Raw genomic sequence first — 22,692 nt, 5'->3', positions numbered from 1 at the left:
CCTGCTCCTTTTTAAAAAAAAATATTTTTATTAAATTTTATTACAACAAACAAACAAAAATACTTAAAGAAAAAGTGCCCAACACCAATAAAACCTCACCACCATTTAGGGGGTGAAATTATTTGCAATAAGTTTCAATTTCTTCCTTAGCTCCGGTTTACATTTCTTTAGATACAAAAAGTGATTGGAATTTATTTTTCACATTGTCGTCATAAATTCTACTTAAGATATAATTTTTCACCTTATTCCATCGTGCCATCAGCTTCTCCAGTTTATTTTCATCAAAGTTATTTAATCTTATTTCCATAATTTCGAAGTGAATGTGGTCCACCATGTACCAGTACCAATTCTGGATTGTCCATTTATTGCTGTCCTTCCACCCTAATACCACTACTGCTTGAGCGCTTTCCAAAGCTGCTGTTTTGATTTCTTTAAATTCTCGTAATTCCCCATATTTAACTAGTGTTGCTAATCCTTTCATGATTATCCAATTAATGTTTAGCATATTATTTATTTCATTCTGTACTTCCTTCCAAAATTTTTGAGCTTCAACGCATTCCCAGAGCACATGCATAAAGACTCCTTTTATTTGGCAACCATGCCAGCAATTTCCTTTCCCTTTCCTCTGGAAGTGTGCTAGTTTTACTGGCATGAAATACCATTTATGTAAAATTTTCCTTCTCGCCTCTCTAATTCTTGTGTTCTTTATCTTATATATATTTTCTACTTGCAAAACCTGCTTCGAGGTGCATTAAGGTATGCTATTTTAGCTTTTGGGGGAACAGCACCTCGTAGAAGACCATAGACTGCGATAAACCTAGAATTGATGTCAATTGTAGAAAAATCAGGAGGATTGATTTGCAGCTCCGTTTAACATTTGCCACATTTCAATATACAGGGTTCCCTCGATTTTCGCGGGTTCGAACTTTGCGAAAAGTCTATACCACGGTTTTTCAAAAATACTAATTAAAAAATACTCTGCGGTTTTCCCCCTCTATAGCAGTTTTTCCCGCCCGATGACATCATATGTCATTGCCAAACTTTCGTCCACCTTTAATAAATATATTTTTTTAAATTTTTTTAATAAATATACATGGTGAGTAATAATCTAAATGATTGCTAAAGGAATGGGAAATTGTAATTTAGGGGTTTAAAGTGTTAAGGGAAGGCTTGTGATACTGTTCATAGCCAAAAATAATGTATTTACTTCTGCATCTCTACTTTGCGGAAATTCGACTTTCGCGGGAAGTCTCGTAACGCATCCCCCATGAAAATTGAGGGAACACTGTATTATCATTCCGGTCTTCACTGCCATTCAGAAGTGAAGAACTAAAGATGGCAAGGAGTTGGAAGTGGAAGAAGAGAAAGAAAACTGCTAGAAACATCAGAGGAAAATGTGCTTCTCTCTTAAGTTTGCATCCCCAAACCCCTGGACTGGCATATTTATATTCGGACTACAAGCCTAAGGGACAATTGTCAGGTTATACCATCACTGCTGTAATTGCATATCACACAAATAAGATTTTTAACCAGTGCCACCAAATGGTTAAAATTGGTTCTACTTCAGTAACATTCCTGAACTAGAACATCCAAAGTTAGAGACCTAATTTGGGGGGGAAATACATCCCCTTTCAAGACAGATTAAATCCCAAATTCAGTTTAAACCCATATTTTTTTAAATTGTTTTCTTCCACCAGGTGATTTTTCCAGCATTGGGGTGCTAATAGCATCAATTCGAACTTGAAATGTTTACGTACCATTAATTGGTGCATCAACAGATCCATTAAAAAAGTAATCTTGTTGCTGAAGAGAACATAGAAGCAGTTTTCCAGACAATTATTGCAGGCCAAATAATAAGCACTGATCGTACTACAGAGTGATCTAGGAGATAAAAATGAAATTTTAGTCACATTAAAGGTGGAAGAAAATAAGGCAAGACAATGTATATTTTATTTTATGTACGCTGAGAGCATATGCACCAAGACAAATTCCTTGTGTGTCCAATCTCATTTGGCCAATAAAAATTCTATTCTATTCTATTCTATTCTTCTATTCTACAATTATATCTATAATATAAAAATGCTTTGTTGCTATGACATTGTGGGTGAATTATTATTTCTTTTTACAAATAACTCAAGGCAGTGAACATATCCAGCACACAATGTAAAGTTTAAAGGCTGAAGTTTCTCAAATGAACTTTTTTTGGTGTAGGAAATAGGACAAAGTGTGAAGTAGATATGGCCATCAAATATTTGCTAATTTATGTTAGCAAACTGTTTTGCAAACCCCATCAAAGTTAATTATTTCTCATTTATGTTTAAGAATGTTTAGAAGACATCTAATTTTAGAGATGGAAGTGATCACTGGCCAACTTCCTTTCAAGATGACAGGGGACCAAAGATATATTTTTTAAAAAATCACTTTCCTCTCCAATCAATGATGCCCGGTGGGGAATACTGTAGTTTAGGAAAAAACACATTTGCAAGCCAGGTTGGAGAAGGCCCGTAGGTGAGGAGACCTGGAAAGCAGAGCTCCTTCGAGCCAAACCAAGAGGGATCCTTTCTCCTGGAATCTCTGGGGGTCCATTTACGCTTCTTAAAAGTGTGGAAAGAAAACAAAGAAAGCTATTTGTCGGATGCTCTTCCACAGGACTTCACCAGGAGTCAGATGGCAGTCAAGCACAAAGAAATCGGCTTATTACTGGTCAACCATGCAGGCCGTCTGCAAATTTGATTTTAGGTACATTTTAGGAAATACATTCTAATTTGCTCTCCCCAGATGAGAAAGTCAAGAGTGCCTGTAATTCTCAAAAAACCCCAAGAATCTGGTAGCACCTTTTCTGACGAGTATATGTTTTATTAAAGGCCGTATATTTTCAGCTCATGAAATATAAGTATGTCTTTTAATAACATTTATCGGTTGGGAAAGGGGCTACAAGACTTTATATATATTATACATATATTTGCTACTGGGGGCTCTCTTCCTCCCCAAATTTTCGGGTTGGCGACATCCAAAAAGGGCCGTCAGGGTTTGTTTGTTTTTTGCTGAAAAGGTGAATCTAATATATCAAATTGGTGGTCTGTAGTCTTCCAGGTCATCTCTTGGTCTTTTGACATTCCTGATCCTGGAGACTGAGAGCATTAAACATGGAAGGGAAGGAGAAAAGGAAAGGAAAGACAAGAGAAAGGAATGAAGGGAAAAGGGAAGGAAAGAGAAATGAAAAGGAAGGGGAAGGGAAGGAAAGGAAAGAGAAAGGAAATAAAGGAAAAGAAAGAGAAAGGAAAGGAAAGAGAAAGGAAAGAAAGGAAAAGAAAGAGAAAGGAAAGAGAAAGGAAAGAGAAAGGAAAGAGAAAGGAAAGGAAAAGAAAGGAAATAAAGGAAAAGAAAGAGAAAGAAAGGGAAGGGAAGAGAAAGGGAAGGAAAGAGAAATGGAAGGGAAGAGAAGGGAAAGGGAAGAGAAAGGGGAGAGAAAGGAAAAAGAAAGGAAAGGAAAAGAAAGGAAAGAAAGGAAAAGAAAGAGGAAGAAAGGGAAGGGAAGAGAAGAGAAAGGAAGGGAAGGGGAAGGAAGGGAAGATTTTTCCTAATATCTTCACTCTTTATCCTTAATTTTCTTATGTTGCATAGCATACACCGTTTATTTGGGACTTCATGCCAGCTCCAAGCTTGTTCATTGTCAAGCGTATTTCTTGCCCACAAAGCATAGGCCACAGGTCCAGGGACAGGTTAAATTTAAGGACCGTCTTTGATTTAAAAATAAATAAATGGAGGGACTACGTATCACCTGATTTGCAGCCAGACAAAAGAGGTCCTGGAGGCTCCCTGTTTAAATCTCACTGGGATTAAGAAGACGTCTTTGTTTTCTTATGGGATTATAAAATATCGTGGTCTATTTGGAGTTGAATTGGCAAAGGGAATGGTTAAATAACGTTCTGCCTCTATGACAAACTTGCAAGAAGGATAAACCCTAAGATAATTATCCATCAAGATTTTTTTAGGAAGACTAACCTTTGTTTAACTCTGGATATTGCCTTTGTGTGTTGGCCCCCATTCTCTCCTCATCCTATTTTAACTGGTCCACTTTAGGCTTGGAGCCAGATGAAATCACAGATGTTTTAACATGGGATTCTTTAAAATAGTGGTTCTGCATCTACAATTGTACAACAGCCAGCGCTGATGATATTACTTACTTGGATAATGAAATGTCTCCAAGAAAACAACCAATTTCAAAAAGCACCAAGGATTCCAAGTCTGAGCTACAAATATTCTGTCCTAATGGCTTTATAATGGTCCATCCCCACCAGCCACCACAATGTATCACTAGGTTACTTGGGTTTATAAATACATAGAAATAAACACACACACACACACTATAGTTTAATTTGAATCTAACGTTTAAACCTGGAGTTTAAGAAACATATAAAATAGTTATTTAAAATGTTCAGTGAGTATTGAAGTTGTGCTGGTGGTAATGATTCAATATAATAATTGTATAAGCACTCTCTTTGATGTCCTGGACCGGAATTGACATCAATATATCCTGCATATAATCAATAATTGTATCTGAGATAATTTATTTTCAGCCAATTAGTGAAAACTATCAATCAAGCTACAGAATTTGCTAATAAAATAGCATTCCCTTGAATTTAAATCAGATAAATGACATTTAAAACGAATTATGCCTATTGTTTCAAAATCAAGAATTGAGCTCCCTGCTACATATACATCTGATGCTTTATCACGTTCTTTAAAACATCAGCTGGTCTAAGTGTTTATTCCAGAGAGCAGAGGATACTTAAGACTTTCAACATTATTCTCCCAAATTTAACAAAACAACGTTCCTGAAAGTTGTTTTTTCTCAGTGATTCCCCCCCCCCCTCTCTGGGATTATAATGTGAAGAGTTGGAGAGGTTTCCAACATTTGAAAATTCTCCCGGACAGAAAAAAAAATTCGATATAAACAAACGAATAAACTGATGCCATTTATTTTTTCGCGGCAACGTGGTGGGACTTGTGAATCTGGCGTGGGGTGGGGTGCTGGCTTTGCAAGGGAGACAGGGTGACATAAGCTTGTTAATGGCTATAATTAGAAAGAATTTGGAAAGATTCCTGGCACAAGTTCAGTTATGCTGCTGCTTTTGAAAACTCAGATGTGCAAATGTCAGGAGGGAGCAAGCCCCAGGAGGTTGGATGTGTTAAATGGGAGATTTAAGGCAGTAAAACTAATTTCTTTATTTTAATCTTATTAAAAAAACAACAGCTGTTAACTGTCACCGCTTTTTTTCTTCAAGGAATCCCAGACCAGCATTAAATGGTTGATGTTTTCAAGCAGGTTTATTGTTTTAACTTGTGATATATCCACTTAACAATACGTCCTTTTGCAGTTTGGCTTGTTAAGGGGAATTATTATTATTATTATTATTATTATTATTATTATTATTATTATTATTATTATTTTAAACTTTCCTCCCAACTTTACCCCACTCAAATGCTCCCAGAAGGGAAGAAAAAAAGAAGAGATTTTAACTTGTGATATACCCACTTAACAATAAGTCCTTTTGCAGTTTGGCTTGTTAAGGGGAACTATTATTATTATTATTATTATTATTATTATTATTATTATTTTTAAACTTTCCTCCCAACTTTACCCCACTCAAATGCTCCCAGGAGGGAAGAAAAAAAGAAGAGATTTTGATGGTACCTAAACCTAAAAGGAATTGCTTGAGGATTGCTACTGAATTAAACCAAGCTTGAGTATCACTAAATCAGTTTTAAGGGCTGATGGTGCAGCATTTAACTGGGCAGTTTTGCGTTGATCGTAAATCCCAATAAAACTGCTTCATTTTCTTTAAGAGGGGCTGCACTGAAATTAACTGGAAGAACGAATCACACCAAGATTATATGTATCGCATTATTTAGCAAATAAAAATTATCTCATGAATAAAAAACTAGAGTCGTTGAAGGGACATCTTCGGGTTTTTTGACTATGGACACCCCTGATGCCAAATCCAATTTGTGCCTTAATTTGCAGTCTCTGGTCAGCTTTTATTCTTGAGGTGCTTGCTGGGGAGAGATTTATAAATCTGCCATTTTTGTTATATGGCACAGATAAATTCTTGTCTTCTGTTATGTAACTGTTAAAGGTGAGACGTTTGGCATTTGCAAACCATTTTTCAAAAAATTTCTGGGTTTTTTTAAAAAAAAATCCAATGAAAGAAACAATTGGTATGGCAGCACAGAAGGGAGATGCTTTGATCCAACAGCTACAAAGGGCATGGAATTTAGAGTTTTTGGTTGCATTTAGAGAAACTAAATTCAAATATTTGCTCAGCTCTAAAACTTAATTTTCTGGGGGTGGGTTTTGAAGGGTGTTGAATGAACTGAACGAATAGATTGCAAAATACTTATTTAATCAGAAAACGTAAAAGCAATGGAAGCGAACAAGGGGAGAGAAAAGTTCGCGATTACTAGCGGCACACACAGGGTTTGCTCTTCCCCAATAATCTGTTTCTGATAGTCATTGATTTCTACAAAGAACCAGATCCTACATTATGTATCAACTGCGATTCACCTGAAAATTAATCGATCACCCTCTGCGGTTGCAATAACTTCGGTGATTTAAAATTTGCTGTGACTGGAGTAAAAAAAAAAACCCAAAAAACACCTGTGCAGGATTGTATCAAAAGGCTTCATTCTAGGGTTAAAGTGCCGACGAGCTTTTTAAAAGTCACAAAACGGGTCCCTGCCAGTGTTTAGCTATGATTAATTGCCCGCTTGTCCTAAACCTGCAGTCAAGGATCCCATGCCAAAAGGCAGTGCGGAGATTCTGAGCTCACACAAAGAGTTCTCTATTTGCACAATCCAAAGCACTGTGTTTGCGCGCACGTGTGTGTGTGTGTGTGTGTATTAGCAGCTTCCTTTATTCACTCGCTTGTTTTTTTGTCTTTCGTCACTTGCTCCTGACTTATTTGAAACACTACAGATAATATCTCAGGATAACTGCGTTTCTTCTGGTGGAGAGAGAAAGAAAGAAAGAAAGAAAGAAAGAAAGAAAGAAAGAAAGAAAGAAAGAAAGAAGGAAAAGAAAGGAAGGAAGGTAGAAGGAAGCAAGAAAGATGGAAGGAAGGACGGAGGAAAGAAAGAAAGAAAGAAAAGAAAGAAAGAAAGAAAGGAGGGAGAGAGGGGAGAAAAGAAAGGAAGGAAGGAAGTAGGAAGGCAGGAAGGCAGGAAGATAGAAGGAAAGACAGATGGACAGCTATGAAAATTGCAGCCAGGTAGAAAAAGGAGCCCAGAACAGTCGTCCCTGACCACAAGGGACATTAATTTATTGACGGTCAAAAACTGGCAAAGCAGCATCAGACTTACTTCAAAGGGATCCTTGAAATGGAGTTCAGGTTGATGGACGTTGTCGCGCCTTGAAGGATTTGCTCCAGAGCAGAAAACCCACCAGCCACATGGAAGGCCACCTGATCGGCCTCATTCTGGAGAAGAGGACACAGAAGGAAGAATGGGTACATTAATGGAGGGAGGTCTTGCTTTTAAACAAGGCATCAATTCACGGCTGAAGGCCGCCATTCCCTGGAAGAGAGCAGGAGGGGAAATAGGTCTTGATGGCGCAGTGGTTAGAGTGCAATCCTGCAAGTGTTTTCTTGATGCTTCCTTGATGTTCTGTAATGTCATCTAATGCATCTGGATCGGGAGTCACTGCTCACAGTCATTCATGCCCTAATCACCTCGAGGTTCGACTACTGCAACGCTCTCTACATGGGGCTACCTTTGAAAAGTGTTTGGAAACTTCAGATCGTGCAGAATGCAGCTGCGAGAGCAATTATGGGCTTCTCTAAGTATGCCCATATTAGTCCAACACTCCGCAGTCTGCATTGGTTGCCGATCAGTTTCCGGTCACAATTCAAAGTGTTGGTCATGACCTATAAGGCCCTTCATGGCACCGGGCCAGAATACCTTCGGGACCGCCTTCTGCCGCACGAATCCCAGCAACCGGTTCGGTCCCACAGAGTGGGCCTTCTTCGGGTCTCGTCGACTAAACAATGTCGTCTGGCGGGACCCAGGGGAAGAGCCTTCTCTGTGGCGGCTCCGACCCTCTGGAACCAGCTCCCCCTTGAGATTAGGATTGCCTCCACCCTCCTTGCCTTTCGCAAACTCCTTAAAACCCACCTCTGCCGTCAGGCATGGGGGAACTGAAACATCTCCCCCTTGCCCATGTTGTTTTGGTGTTGGATTGATTGTGTGCTTGTTTTTTAATATTCTGGGGTTGTTTTTATGAATTTTTTAGCTTAAAATTGTAATTGGATTGGTGGGTATTGGATTGGTTACTATGTACTGTTTTGTCATTGTTGTGAGCCGCCCCGAGTCTGCGGAGAGGGGCGGCATATAAATCCAATAAATCTAATCTAATCTAATCACCGTTACAGCCCCATCCACACCATCGCAAAACAATAAATAAATTGAATTTGTATCCTAAATTGTACGCACAAGGATGTAGAGAGGCAGACGGAAACCCAAAGAGCCAAACAGAGGAACATCGCACCAACAATAAGGAAGGAAAGCAAGATTTTAAAGCAGGGCTATGCTGGCTGGGGAATTCTGGGAGAAGAAGCCCCCAAGTTGCCAAGGTTGGACGCCCCTCCTTTAAATAAAAAGCATCTCTCCGTTTTCAGAATCTGTTTTGTTTTGTTTTTTCAAATGAAAAACACATCCTCTTTCTTAAGACACCCTACTAGGACTAAAAGGTACTCACGATTATTCTTGGCAAGGGTCCTAAACTAGCAATGTTGTAAATAAAACCAGACAACCCTGCCAACCCGCCCCCCCCCCATCCTCACATACACACAAAACTAATTATCAGGCTTCTGGGCCAAGGGAAAAAAAGCAACCCACTCCTAACTTGATGCTTAAAATAAGCAAGGAGATGGATGGATATTAAGTCTATTTTTTTTCTCCCTTCCCCAAGGATAAATAAGTTTTTTTAAAATAAATAAAAAAATGGAGCCAAATTTTGATTCCTCTTCTTCAACTTGGCCAACCCCAACAACCCCAATACACAAGCAGGAAGGAGCTGAAAAGAAGTCTTTTAATTTTTTTTATTAAAAAAATTAAAATTACTTTTTAATTAAGTTTGCAGGAAAACAAGTCTTGTTTTAATTGATTAGCCTGACCGGTTCAAGGTTGTTATTGTTACAAGAAGTTCTTGATTTACAGACGTTCATTTAGTGAACTGTGAAATTTAATGACTTCGTCAGCGGTGGGTTTCAATTTTTTTTTACTATTGGTTCTGGCGGCATGGCTTGGTGGGCATGGTGTGACCTGATGGGCGTGGCATGGTGGGCGTGGCAAAGGAAGGTTATTGCAAAATCCCCTGCGTGCCAGCAGCTATGGCTCCGCGTGCCACCTGTGGTACCCGGGCCATGGGTTCGCCATCCCTGCTGTAGGGTCTCCTGCTTGAGCAAGGGGTTGGAGTAGAAGACCTCTCCAAGGTCCCTTCCGACTCTTGCTCCTCTGAATTGTGCTTCAAGCTTTAGATCAGGGGTCCCCAAACCTTTTACACAGGGGGCCAGTTCACTGTCCCTCAGACTGTTGGAGGGCCGGACTATAAAAAAAAACTATGAACAAATCCCTATGCACACTGCACATACCTTATTTAAAGTAAAAAACAAAATGGGAACAAATACAATATTTAAAATAAAGAAGAAGTAATAAGTAATTAATAATTAAATAATAAAGTAATTTATACTTTTTTATTAACAAGTAAATTTAAACTTAAATCAACAAACTCCATTTCTCCTTCTTCCTTCCCTCCTTCCTCTCCACTTCTCTCTTCCCTCTTCCTTTTCTCTCATTTGTTTCATTTTCCTCTCCCTCGTTCTTTCCCTCTCATTTTTCTCTTTCTCTCTCTCTCTCTTTCCATCTCTCTCTCTTCCTTTCTCTCTCCCTTTCTCTTTCTTTTTTCTGTCCCTCTTTCTCTCTCTCTTCTCTTTCTCTCACTCACTCTCTTTCTAACTCTCCCTCTTTGAATCTCTCACACTTTCTCTCTCTCCCCCCCTCTCTATTTCTCCCTCTCTCTCTCTCCCTTTCCATCTCTCCTCTTCATTTCTCTCTCCCTCTCTATTTCTCCCTCTTTCTCTCTCTTATTATATCGATCGGTAAAATCTCGTGTGCTGCCGCGGGCCGGTTAAAAGACCTCGGCAGGCCGCATCCGACCAGTGGGCCGTAGTTTGGGGACCGCTGCTTTAGACTCTGACGGTGGAAACCGAGCTGCTCTGCAGAATGAAAACGCAGCCCGGGGAAAACGACGACGGATCGCTGAAGATCTGACAATGTGCAGATTCTAATGTAAATAACCCAGCCGGACTCTGCAACCCGCCAAGCCGACATTCCCGACTGTCTCTGGGCTGCGATAAACACTGTCTGCCTGCCAGCAGCCGCCCCTCAACTCCCCATTTCACAGTTACGACAAACACTGGGCTGAAATGTAAATACCTGACCTCAAGACCTGGGGAGGGGGGGGGGAGAGTCTTATTATTTTGGAAGGGTGGGGAGGCGAAAATGGAAATGGAATCCCCAACCTCAAAATTGTTGCTCGGTGTGTAAAAATTCCCTGGTGTTAGTGGTCAAGGAGAGAAGAGACTCAGCGTCTTTTGAAACGCATGCAAAATTTCGCAGAGCAGGCCACGGAGTTTGGTCCCTGGGTGGAGATTAAAATAGCAGCTGGAGAAGTGGGAATTCCTTTTCCCGAAACTCTTTTGGAAAAGAAGTTGGGCTGTGAAGGGATACGTCAAGCGACTTTTTCTACTTGTGGATGCATTTATGTTAAAGGGTTACATAAGGTTCAGGACGGAAGTGTTTTTAATAGGAAAGTGAACACAAGAAGAAGACACAATCTGAGGTTAGTTGGGGGAAAGATCAGAAGCAACGTGAGAAGATATTATTTGACTGAAAGAGTAGTAGACGCTTGGAACAAACTTCCAGCAGACGTGGTTGGTAAATCCACAGCAACTGAATTGAAACATGCCTGGGATAAACATAGATCCATCCTAAGATAAAATACAGGAAATAGTATAAGGGCAGACTAGATGGACCGGGAGGTCTTTTTCTGCCGTCAATCTTCTATGTTTCTTTGTTTACTGTGACTTGTCAATCTTAATAGTCACCTGCAATCAACTTCCCCGCACATATACTACGCTTATTTTTAAATTAAGAAGAATCACTCAAACGGGCCGTTACTTTAGCACTTTTGCAAAACATTTTGCAGCCTGGCTCTTGACCGAAAGTATATGAAAAACAAGCACTTTGGGTTAAAATGAAATATAGAAACGTGGGTGTTTCAAGCTGCATGCGTTTCACCCGTACTCCTACTACAGAGTCAGGTAGTGAGTTCCGTGCATACTTGGTTACTAAAGTCGAATTTCCTGCAGTCTGGTTTGGAACGGTTTAAGTTTGTATCTGTTGTGTGCTCGTGTGTTGTTGTGGTTGAAGCTGAAGTAGTTGTTGACAGGAAGGACGTTGTCCCAGATGATTTTATGGGCTGTGCTTAGAAAGTTCTGAGCTTTCTAAACCTAGGATTGTAAGTGGCTTTCCAACAAACTGGCATTTATTTATTTATTTATTTTTATTTAATTTTATTTAATTTTATTTAATTTTATTATTTAATTTAATTTTATTTTATTTTATTTTAATTTAATTTAATTTAATTTAATTTAATTTAATTTAATTTTATTATTTTATTTAATTTTATTTAATTTAATTATTTAATTTAATTATTTAATTTAATTTAAATTTAATTTATTTAATTTAATTTAATTTATTTAATTTATTTAATTTAATTTATTTAATTTAATTTATTTATTTATCTATTGATTGATTGATTGATTGATTGGATTTGTATGCCGCCCCTCTCCGGAGACTCGGGGCGGCTAACAGCAACAATAAAGCAGTATACAATAGTAGTCTGACGTTAGAAATAATTAAAATCCCATTAATATAAAAAAAACCAAACATACATACATACATACATACCATGCATAGAATTGTAAAGGCCTAGGGGGAAGAGGGTCTCAATTCCCCCATGCCTGACGGCAGAGGTGGGTTTTAGGCAGCTTACGAAAGGCAAGGAGGGTGGGGGCAATTCTAATCTTTGGGGGGAGTTGGTTACAGAGGGCCGGGGCCGCCACAGAGAAGGCTCTTCTGCTGGGTCCCGCCAAGCGACATTCTTTAGTTGACGGAACCCGGAGAAGACCCACTCTGTGGGACCTAACTGGTCGCTGGGATTCGTGCAGCAGAAGGCGGTCCCGGAGATAATCTCCTTTACTCCAACTTCTTTTTATTTCTCTCCTGGAAAAAACACCCGCAAGAAACGAGAGGTTTTAAAGCTTGTACCAATGGCGTTCTTTTCTTTCTTTTTAAAGGAAAAGCTAAGAGGGACAGGTTTTGAGTATCAGAGAGATATCCTCTTTTCCCCAGGGGCAATTCCTTGTCCAACCCCGACCATTAGCAAAGTTAAATCAATGTAAGCAGATTTTCTGCAATGACAGCTCTCCCCCCTTCCTGGCTTTGTTGGGGGCCTGGGCTTTATTTCTCTCTCTCTCTCTCTTTTTTTTTTTTTAATGCTCCCGGGGGAAATTCAATTAACAGTCTCCCTCTCCTCCTCCCCAGTCAGGAAAAGTGACACTATCAAGATCCTTTTCAACCCCCCGCCCCTCCCAACACACACACAATGACAAGCAAGCCCTGGTGTCTACAGATTTCTCAACTGGTGATTTAACAAGAGAATTACAGCCGGCTTCTGGAAATGGCTATGGATGCTCCGTGTCACAAACAGCGTGGCAGCTGCGGAAACCCATCTCCCCTGACCCTATTGATTAGGACAGGCAGAAAGGATGATAGTATCAGGGCTGGCAGACAAATGCTTGGGGGCGGGGGGGAGATGGAGGAGGAGGAGGAGGAAAAGAAGAAAGAAGAGGTGGAAGGAGCAGGAAGAGGATGAAAAGAAGGAGGGGAAGAAGAGAAGGAAAAGGAGGAGGAAGAGGAAGATAAAGAAGAGGTGGAAGGAGCAGGAAGAGGAGGAGGAGGAGAAAAAGGAGGAGGAGGAGAAAGAAGAGGTGGAAGGAATAGGAAGAGGATGAAAAGAAGGAGGGGAAGAGCAGAAAGAAAAGGAGGAGGAAGAGGAAGAGAAAGAAGAGGTGGAAGGAGCAGGAAGAGGAGGAGGAGAAAAAGGAGGAGAAAGAAGAGGTGGAAGGAACAGGAAGAGGATGAAAAGAAGGAGGGGAAGAGGAGGAGGAGAAGGAAGAGGAAGAAGAGGTGGAAAGAGCAGGTAGAGAAGGAGGAAGAGGAGGAGAAAGAAGAGGTGGAAGGAACAGGAAGAGGATGAAAAGAAGGAGGGGAAGAGTAGGAGGAGGAGAAGGAAGAGGAAGAGAAAAAGAGGAAGAAGAGGAAGAATCAGAGGAAAAAGAGGTGGAAGGAACAGGAAGAGGATGAAAAGAAGGAGGGGAAGAGGAGGAGGAGGAGGAGAAGGAAGAGGAAGAAGAGGTAGAAAGAGCAGGAAGAGAAGGAGGAAAAGGAGGAGGAAGAAGAGGTGGAAGGAGCAGGAAGAGGAGGAAGAGAAGGAGGGAAGGAGGAAAAAGAGGAGAATGGAAGAGGAAGAAAAAAAGAGGAAGAATCAGAGGCAAAAGAGGAGGAAGCAGAGGAGCAGGAGCCTGCTTTGTCCACAGGGAAGTCTGAAATGGTCCTCTTTGGGGAGAAGACCTGAAGTCATGCTAAGACCCAAATGAAGAGATTCCAAGACTCCATGGAAGAAAAACCTGGCTTGTTCTGGGCTTCCTCTTTGGGAGAAGCAAACCAGACATCCCCGTCACCCATCATGCAAACAGGAAAGCAGCTTCTCTAGGTTTCCCAACCTCATCAACTTTAAGATGGGTGGACTTCAACTCCCAGAACACCCTGTTGAAAGACCCACTGAATCTTAACCCAGGGGTAGGCAAAGCTGGCTCTTCTATGACTTGTGGACTTCAATTCCCAGAATTCCTGAGCCAATCATGCCAGCTCAGGAATTTTGGGAGTTGAAGTCCACGTGTCATAGAAGAGCCAACTTTGCCTACCGCTGCCTTAACCCAACATCAGTTTTCCCCAACCTGTTAGGAATGAAACCGGTGAAATAACTAGGTCAACATAGCCCAGCAATCTCCCATGGTTTTGAAGGATGTCTCTCTATGGTCAAATATACATTGACTTGGACCAGTGGTTTTCAGACTCCTTTTGGGGGTCGAACAACCATTTCACAGGGGTCACCTAAGACCATGGGGGGAAAGACAAATTTCCCACAGTGTTAGGAACTAAAGCTTCTATTCTGGCGCCTTGGAACGTATTTTTACAATCCAACCAATGAGGCGTTTACAGTGGGGATGTCCCTCTGACCTTCCTGCCAATCAGCTTACAGCTCTGTTGGGAGAATTGGTGCTCGACTTATGGATGGGGGTCACCACAACAAGAGGAATTGTATTAAGGGGTCGCGGCATTAGAAAGGTTGAGAACCACTGACTTGGAAGAACACACACAATACAACCCTCCGTCATATAAAACCTAAGAATTATATGGAGTTTGTGTGTGGAGAGACCTTCATTTTAGTCTTCAATGAAATGACTCATTCGACCTTTTTTGACGTTGAGTAAAAAATAAAATCTTGGGTGGAAAAAAAAAAGAATTCAAGAGTCCAGAGAAGGGGTCCCCAAAACTTGGCAACTTGAAGACTTGTGGACTTCAGCTGGCTGGACAATTCTGGGAGTTAAACATAGAAACATAGAAGTCTGACGGCAGAAAAAGACCTTATGGTCCATCTAGTCTGCCCTTATACTATTTTCTGTATTTTATCTTAGGATGGATATATGTTTATCCCAGGCATGTTTAAATTCAGTGACTGTGGATTTACCAACCACGTCTGCTGGAAGTTTGTTCCAAGGATCTACTACTCTTTCAGTCAAATCATATTTTCTCACGTTGCTTTTGATCTTTCCCCCAACTAACTTCAGATTGTGTCCCCTTGTTCTTGTGTTCACTTTCCTATTAAAAACACTTCCCTCCTGAACCTTATTTAACCCTTTGACATATTTAAATGTTTCGATCATGTCCCCCCTTTTCCTTCTGTCCTCCAGACTATACAGATGGAGTTCATGAAGTCTTTCCTGATAAGTTTTATGCTTAAGACCTTCCACCATTCTTGTAGCCCGTCTTTGGACCCGTTCAATTTTGTCAATATCTTTTTGTAGGTGAGGTCCACAAGTCTTAAAGTTGCCAAGTTTTGGGGACCCCTGGTCTAGGGAGCCATGTGTTGCCTTACACATCCCATTTTCCTGGTCAGGTAGTCATAAATTGAGGCATGGTGGAAGCTGTGGCCAAAATGCAACAGCAAGATATCAAAGTGACGAAATTATTTTCAGAAGTGTATTTTGTTCCTAGCGGTATCCATCCATCCATCCATCCATCCATCAATCTATCGCAAGGATGAAAAATTTGGTGAATTTATTTTTGTTACTGGATAGAAGAATTTTGTTTTTGAACTTGTGATTTTTCTTTTACTGTATGTAATACCCGACTGATTTTTTTCTCTCTCTCGTCCAAGTGGCTAATTTACTCAGGCTATTTAGACTGAAAAAGGCCTGCATTCTTTTTTTTCTCATAATAAAGTCAATAGCATTATTCAACGAGGTTGTTTGCTCTGTGCATTCGCTACCCAACGTCTCCCTGTATTGGTACAATTTGCGAAGAAAATTCAATAAACGTATGTTTAGGTTACTGTATTACGACGCAATTAGCAATGGTGTAATTACAGAAAAGAATCAGAAATGCAATCTAGGCTACTTCCAACTGTATGACTGAAAGACAGATACCTACTGGCGATAAGGGGGCAAAATACAGGTCTGATTAAACCACAGGCTTGTTTGAAAAAACATTGAAAGTTCATGTTTATAGCAATCCCTGGGAAAATCGGTATCTATTTTTCTATTAGCTGATGGATATCAATGCTAGTAACAAGAATCTACGTTTTCCTGTTAAAATATATACACACCCTCGCCTTGCAGGGGCCAATTAAGAACGGGTATTTGTAATATTGTACATATGTTTGCTTATTCTAATCCGCCCCGAGGCCTAAAGAACAGTTTGTCTTCTGTATAAGATTTAAATTATTTATACTAAAGCCACAGTCCTGTTACAGGGTCAGCTCTACCCCAATAGACCTCTGAGTTACAGAAGTGTTGTAAGCTGTATAAAATTTTGGGTTTTTGTTTGCTTAAAAAAAAAACCCAATCCACACAACCCTTCCCGGGTTGAACTCAATGGGAGCTTTCTAACCAGTGATATAATTTAATCCGCTTCAAACCGTTTTATTCCACTGGCTACCCTGGGCAGATGGCGTGCAAATATTGCAAGGATTATGGAGAATGATTTTTTTTTTTAATGATGAGAATATTCAGAAGGGACACAGTATTTTTATGGCCAGGCTATTTGCATGAGATGCTGTGGAAAAGATACTTTGTTCAATTCAAGATGGGGAAATCTTCCTCTTCTTCTTTCTACCTCCTTTCTTCTTCTTCCTTTTCCTTCTTCCTCCTCCTCTACATTTTTCCCCTTCCTTTTCTTCTTGTTTTTTCTTTTATTTCCTCTTCTGTTTCTTCTTCTTCTTCCTCCTCCTTCTCTTTTTCTTTCTACCTCCTTTCCCCTCCGTCTTCTTCCTTCTATTTCCTCCTCCTCCTCTCCTTCTTTCTTCCTCTTCTTCTTCCTCTTGTTCTTTTTATTTCCTCTTCTGTTTCTTCTTCTTCCTCCTCTTCTTCTTTCTACCTCCTTTCTCCTCCATCTTCTTCCTTCTACTTCTTCCCCCTCCTCTACTTCTTTCTTCCTCTTCTTTTTCTTTTTCTTTTATTTCCCATTCTGTTTCTTCTTCCTCCTCCTTCTCCTCTTCTTCCTACCTCCCTTTTCTCCTTCTTCCTTCTCCTCCTCCACTTTTTTCTTCCTCTCCCTCCTTCTCAAAATGTCGCTACAGAGCACTGCACACCAAGACAACTAGACACAAGAACAGTTTTTTTCTGAACGCCATCACTCTGCTAAACAAATAATTCCCTCAACACTGTCAGACTTTCTACTAAATCTGCACTTCTATTCTACTAGTTTTTCTCATCATTCCTATCACCCGTTTCCTCCCATGCTGACTGTACGACTGTAACTTGTTGTTTATATCCTAAGATTTTTATTAATATTGCTTCTTCATTGCTTATTTGACCACTATGACAATCATTAAGTGTCGTACCACATGATTCTTGACAAATGTATATTTTATTTTATGTACGCTGAGAGCATCTGCACCAAGACAAATTCCTTGTGTGTCCAATCACACTTGGCCAATAAAAATTCTATTCTATTCTATTCTTTCTAACTTTCTTCTCCTTCCTAAAACTTATCAGGAAAGACTTCATGAAGTCAATCTGTCTAGTCTGGAGGACAGAAGGAAAAGGGGGGACATGATCGAAACATTGAAATATGTTAAAGGGTTAAATAAGGTTCAGAAGGGAAGTGTTTTTAATAGGAAAGTGAACACAAGAACAAGGGGACACAATCTGAAGTTAGTTGGGGGAAAGATCAAAGGCAACATGAGAAAATATTATTTCACTGAAAGAGTAGTAGATCCTTGGAACAAACTTCCAGCAGACGTGGTTGGTCAATCCACAGTAACTGAATGTAAACATGCCTGGGATAAACATATATCCATTGTAAGATAAAATACAGGAAATAGTATAAGGGCAGACTAGATGGACCATGAGGTCTTTTTCTGCCGTCAGTCTTCTATGTTTCTATGTTTCTATGTTTCCTCCTCCTTCTCCTTCTCCTTCTCCTCTCCTCCCTTCCTTCCTCCCTTCCTTCCTCCCTTCCTTCCTCCTCCCTTCCTCTTCTTCCACTCCCTCCCTAGAAGATGGATTTAACTTTGTGGAGAAACCCACAGATGATCTCTGAAGTAAACTTGAGCTGGACACTCATAACGGTGCGTGATAAAACTCCAAACGCATTTTGCTCCCCCAGAGATCTTCCTACGAGATGCCATCAGCGTCACCTTTTCCAGAGAAGAGACGGGCAGGGCCTGGCGATGGAGGTCGCCTAACCCAAATCTTTCAGCCAGATTGTTCCTTGTTTATTTTCCTTCCACCGCTTCTGGTATTCGCATTGCAATGAACCCAAACGGAGGCTGGCTTTGCCAGAATCTGATATTGTACCACATTACACTCGGCGGCAAGGGTCAGGAAGCGTTTTGCCTTCTAACTTCCACCGGCTTATAAACTCTGGCATATTTGAACTCGTTTAGGAAGGGTGATGTGTGACATCCTGCCAGTTTGGAGGAGCAGGCCTGGCTGGTTATATTTTTTTTTTGGGGGGGGGGGGGGGAATTATATATATATTTTTTAAAAAGAGGCTGCGTAATTAGAAGGAGGGCAGAGAAATTCCTGGTCAAATCTATCTTGTTTAAATTGTGTTTACTTGCAGTAATGGCGCACACATGTTAAATTGCTGATAAGCTGCACAGAGTTGATGTTATTCTCCTGATACTCAAAACCCAATTTTAAATTCATTTTCAATCAACAGACAGAGGAACTGTTCAACCCAGTCAACGTGAAGTTTGGTTTTTTAACGGAGGAGGGCACGGTTTTAAAGTGTGGAGGATTCTTGCAATGGGGTTGCGAAGGATCGCAAAGATCTTAAAGCAAATTTAAAATTGGATGGAAAAATGTTGAAGGGAATATTTCCTGCGGTACAATTATTCCTCCTCTTTCCGAAGTTAATACAGGAAAGCTTCTTCCTCCTCAACCCATCGTTCTGAAAGTTAGGAAGAGATGTTGCACCTCCTGGACCGCAATTTTAATTATTATTATTATTATTATTATTATTATTATTATTATTATTATTATTATTATTATTATTATTAATTTATTGGATTTGTATGCCGCCCCTCTCCGTAGACTTGGGGCGGCTAACAACAGAATAAAAACAGCATGTAAATCCAATACAAAACAGCTAAAAAACCCTTAATTCTAAAACCAAACATACATACAAACAAACAAACATGCATAAATTGTAAAGGCTTAGGGGGAAAGAATATCTCAGTTCCCCCATGCCTGACGGCAGAGGTGGGTTTTTAGGAGCTTACGAAAGGCAAGGAGGGTGGGGGCAGTCCTAATCTCTGGGGGGAGTTGGTTCCAAAGGGTCAGGGCCGCCACAGAGAAGGCTCTTCCCCTGGGTCCCAACAAATGACATTGTTTTGTTGACAGGACCCGGAGAAGACCCACTCTGTGGGACCTAACCGGTCACTGGGATTCGTGCGACAGAAGGCGGTCTCATAGATACCCTGGTCCGGTGCCATGAAGGGCTTTATAGGTGATGACCAACATTTTGAATTGTGACTGGAAATTGATCGGCAACCAATGTAGACTGCAGAGTGTTGGTGTAACATGGGCATATTTAGGGAAGCCCATGATTGCTCTTGCAGCTGCATTCTGCACGATCTGAAGTTTCCGAACACTTTGCAAAATTCTCATTCCAGTGATGATTTCAAATAGTAATTACCCTGCTGGCAGGATCATTTCAAAAGGACATTTCAGATAAAAGAGCTGGCCGTCTTAAAAATCAGATCTCATTTTAAACATTAATTGCACTGCACGTTTTATGTCAAGCGACAGAACCAACTTTTACTGGTTCATCAGTTTTAGCATGCTAATAATTTGCTTTAATGCAATTTCCTAAAAAAAAAACCCCGACTGTGAAAAAAGATAAAGCTCTCTCTCTCTCTCAGAGGTAAAATAAAAATCAGAAAATACAGGCAATAAAATGGAAAAACTGGCAGAGAACATACCGAATGTGTAAAATTCTGGCGTATCAATGTCAGACTCTGCAAACGCTGTTCAGAGTCTGAAGTGTTGATTTTGGAAAGGTAATTAATTTAATTAATTAGGGGGGTGGGTGGGATAAGATACTATTCTTCTCCCTATCTAGGATTAAAGGATTTGGGCTGTTGATCTAATGGTGAAAACCTTCCCAACATCGGAAACAGCTATAGAGCGTTAAATTTGTGAAAATTTCTATTAAAGGTTTAGAAAAATGCCTTTGATGGAGAAATTAATTTTATCACATTAAGCTAAGTAACATTAACTAGATAAAAATAACATTTCCCCTATATTTATGTTTGGTTTTTTATAATAAGGGTTTTTTAGTTGTTTTTATTAATTGGATTGTTCATGCTGTTTTACCACTGTTCTTAGCCGCCCCGAGTCTGCGGAGAGGGGCGGCATACAAATCCAATAAATAATAATAAATAATAATAGTATATTTTAAAGCAACACTAGGAAAGAAATACAGAAGGGCACATCAGCCTATCTTAGCTTTCTGATCTTACCCAATCATAACCTCACTTTTACAAATATATTCAGTGTAATAACGAATATTCAGAATTTGACCGTGTTTCTTCTCCTGAATGTTGGCTTGTTTGCGGCTTACGGCAAAATGGAAACCCAGCCGCCGCGGCTTGAAATCTATGGCTCATCATAGGCCATGAGCCATAGATTGAAAGCTGTGAACCAAGCTGCCATGAGGATCTAAGAAACCCAACAGACGTATGAATCTCAAGCCAAGATCACATGTAACGGAAAGAATCTGGAAAGAATCTGGAATCTGTTAGCAAAAACTTCAGAAGAAAAATATTTAGGGGTAGTGACTTCTGACAGTCTCAAAATGGGTGAACAGTGCAGTCAGGTGGTAGGGAAAGCAAGTAGGATGCTTGGCTGCATAGCTAGAGATATAACAAGCAGGAAGAGGGAGATTATGATCCCGCTATATAGAGCGCTGGTGACACTCCATTTGGAATACTGTGTTCAGTTCTGGAGACCTCACCTACAAAAAGATATTGACAAAATTGAACGGGTCCAAAGACGGGCTACAAGAAAGGTCGAAGGTCTTAAGCATAAAACGTATCAGGAAAGACTTCATGAACTCAATCTGTATAGTCTGGAGGACAGAAGGAAAAGGGGGGACATGATCGAAACATTTAAATATGTTAAAGGGTTAAATAAGGTCCAGGAGGGAAATGCATTTAATAGGAAAGTGAACACAAGAACAAGGGGACACAATCTGAGGTTAGTTGGGGGAAAGATCAAAAGCAACATGAGAAAATATTATTTTACTGAAAGAGGAGTAGATGCTTGGAACAAACTTCCAGCAGACGTGGTTGGTAAATCCACAATAACTGATTTTAAACATGCCTGGGATAAACATATATCCATCCTAAGATAAAATACAGAAAATGGTAGATGGACCATGAGGTCTTTTTCTGCCGTCAGACTTCTATGTTTCTATGTTTCTAGACTTGCATCAAAAGGGGCATGAGCTAATTTGGAAGTTGGGCAGGAAGGGGCCTTACCTCTTTTTCCAGGATGCGTGAAACCTCTCCCAAAATCCTATCCAGCGCGGAGATCTTGCTACCATCTTGAACCTGAAGCTGCTTCAGCAAATCTTTCACCAGTCGTTGTAGCCTTTCATATTAAAAAAAGGGGGGGAAATGGGTGGGGGAGGGAAGGAGGGAGGGAGGGAGGAAAAAAATAGCATTCAGAACCGGGAAAGTTACATTCCAGTAATATTTTGGTGAGACCATCTTCACCGTACGATGATTCAAAGAGACAATCGGTTACCACGTCTTAGGTACATTAACAGTGAAGGGTTTCCTAGGTGAAATTAATTTAATTTGATTTAATTTACCAGGGTGGCCCAGAAGTTAATGCACAAGAAATTTTTCTCAGGCTACAGTAATGTAGGAATGCAAAACTTTAGATATACAGTGTTCCCTCGATTTTCGCAGGGGATGCGTTCCGAGACCGCCCGCAAAAGTTGAATTTCCGCGAAGTAGAGATGCGGAAGTAAATACACTATTTTTGGCTATGAACAGTATCCCAAGCCTTCCCTTAACACTTTAAACCCCTAAATTGCAATTTCCCATTACCTTAGCAACCATTTAGATTATTACTCACCATGTTTCTTTAGTAAAGTTTATTAAAAAAATATTTATTAAAGGTGGACAAAAGTTTGGTGGTGACATATGACGTCATCAGGGGGGGGAAACCGCAAAGTATTTTTTAATTAATATTTTTGAAAAATCGTGGTATAGACTTTTCGCGAAGTTCGAACCCGCGAAAATCGAGGGAACAATGTACATTATTTGAATTGTCAGGAGTGCGTGTGTAAATATTGCGTTTCTTCAGACGGATAGTGTAGCTGCGGCAGTGTTTCGAAATGGCGTCTGTAAGTGACGTACGTTACAAGCACTGTGTCGTCATTGAATTTCTCACTGCGGGGAAAGAAACTGTTGGGAACATTCACAAACGTTTGTGTACAGTTCACGAAGAATCTGCATGGATCTGAATGGATGCCATTCGCAGAAGACATTTTGAGGAGGACAAAGAGGTGATTCGCACAGTGCAGAAATGGCTTTGTGAGCAGAACAAGGAGTGGTACCAACAGGGCATACACGCCCTTGTGTCTCGCTGGAGGAAGGCCATAGAACAGGGACGGAGATTACGTGGAAAAACAGGGAGTGTAGAAGAAACATAATTCTTTCTTGTGTATTCAATGAATAATTGTCGAAGGGAAAAAAAGTGGTAC

General features: G+C 40.3%; 1 protein-coding gene across 1 annotated transcript in view; it reads right to left on the bottom strand.

Moving 5' to 3' along the window:
* The window catches only part of SCAPER (S-phase cyclin A associated protein in the ER), a 120,554-nt gene that overhangs the window by 38,944 nt on the left and 58,918 nt on the right, over positions 1-22,692 (bottom strand). The window contains exons 23-25 of the mRNA XM_070762292.1: positions 21,458-21,569; positions 7,363-7,478; positions 1,758-1,881 (exon numbers count right to left, since the gene is read on the bottom strand). Of these exons, the coding sequence (XP_070618393.1) occupies positions 1,758-1,881; positions 7,363-7,478; positions 21,458-21,569 (352 nt within the window). The remainder of the gene's footprint in view (positions 1-1,757; positions 1,882-7,362; positions 7,479-21,457; positions 21,570-22,692) is intronic.

The sequence above is a fragment of the Erythrolamprus reginae genome, chromosome 10, assembly GCF_031021105.1.
Source record: "Erythrolamprus reginae isolate rEryReg1 chromosome 10, rEryReg1.hap1, whole genome shotgun sequence".
Taxonomy (NCBI): domain Eukaryota; kingdom Metazoa; phylum Chordata; class Lepidosauria; order Squamata; family Dipsadidae; genus Erythrolamprus; species Erythrolamprus reginae.
The sequence above is the reverse complement of the archived record's forward strand: the minus strand, read 5'-3'. Positions and strand labels throughout refer to the sequence as shown.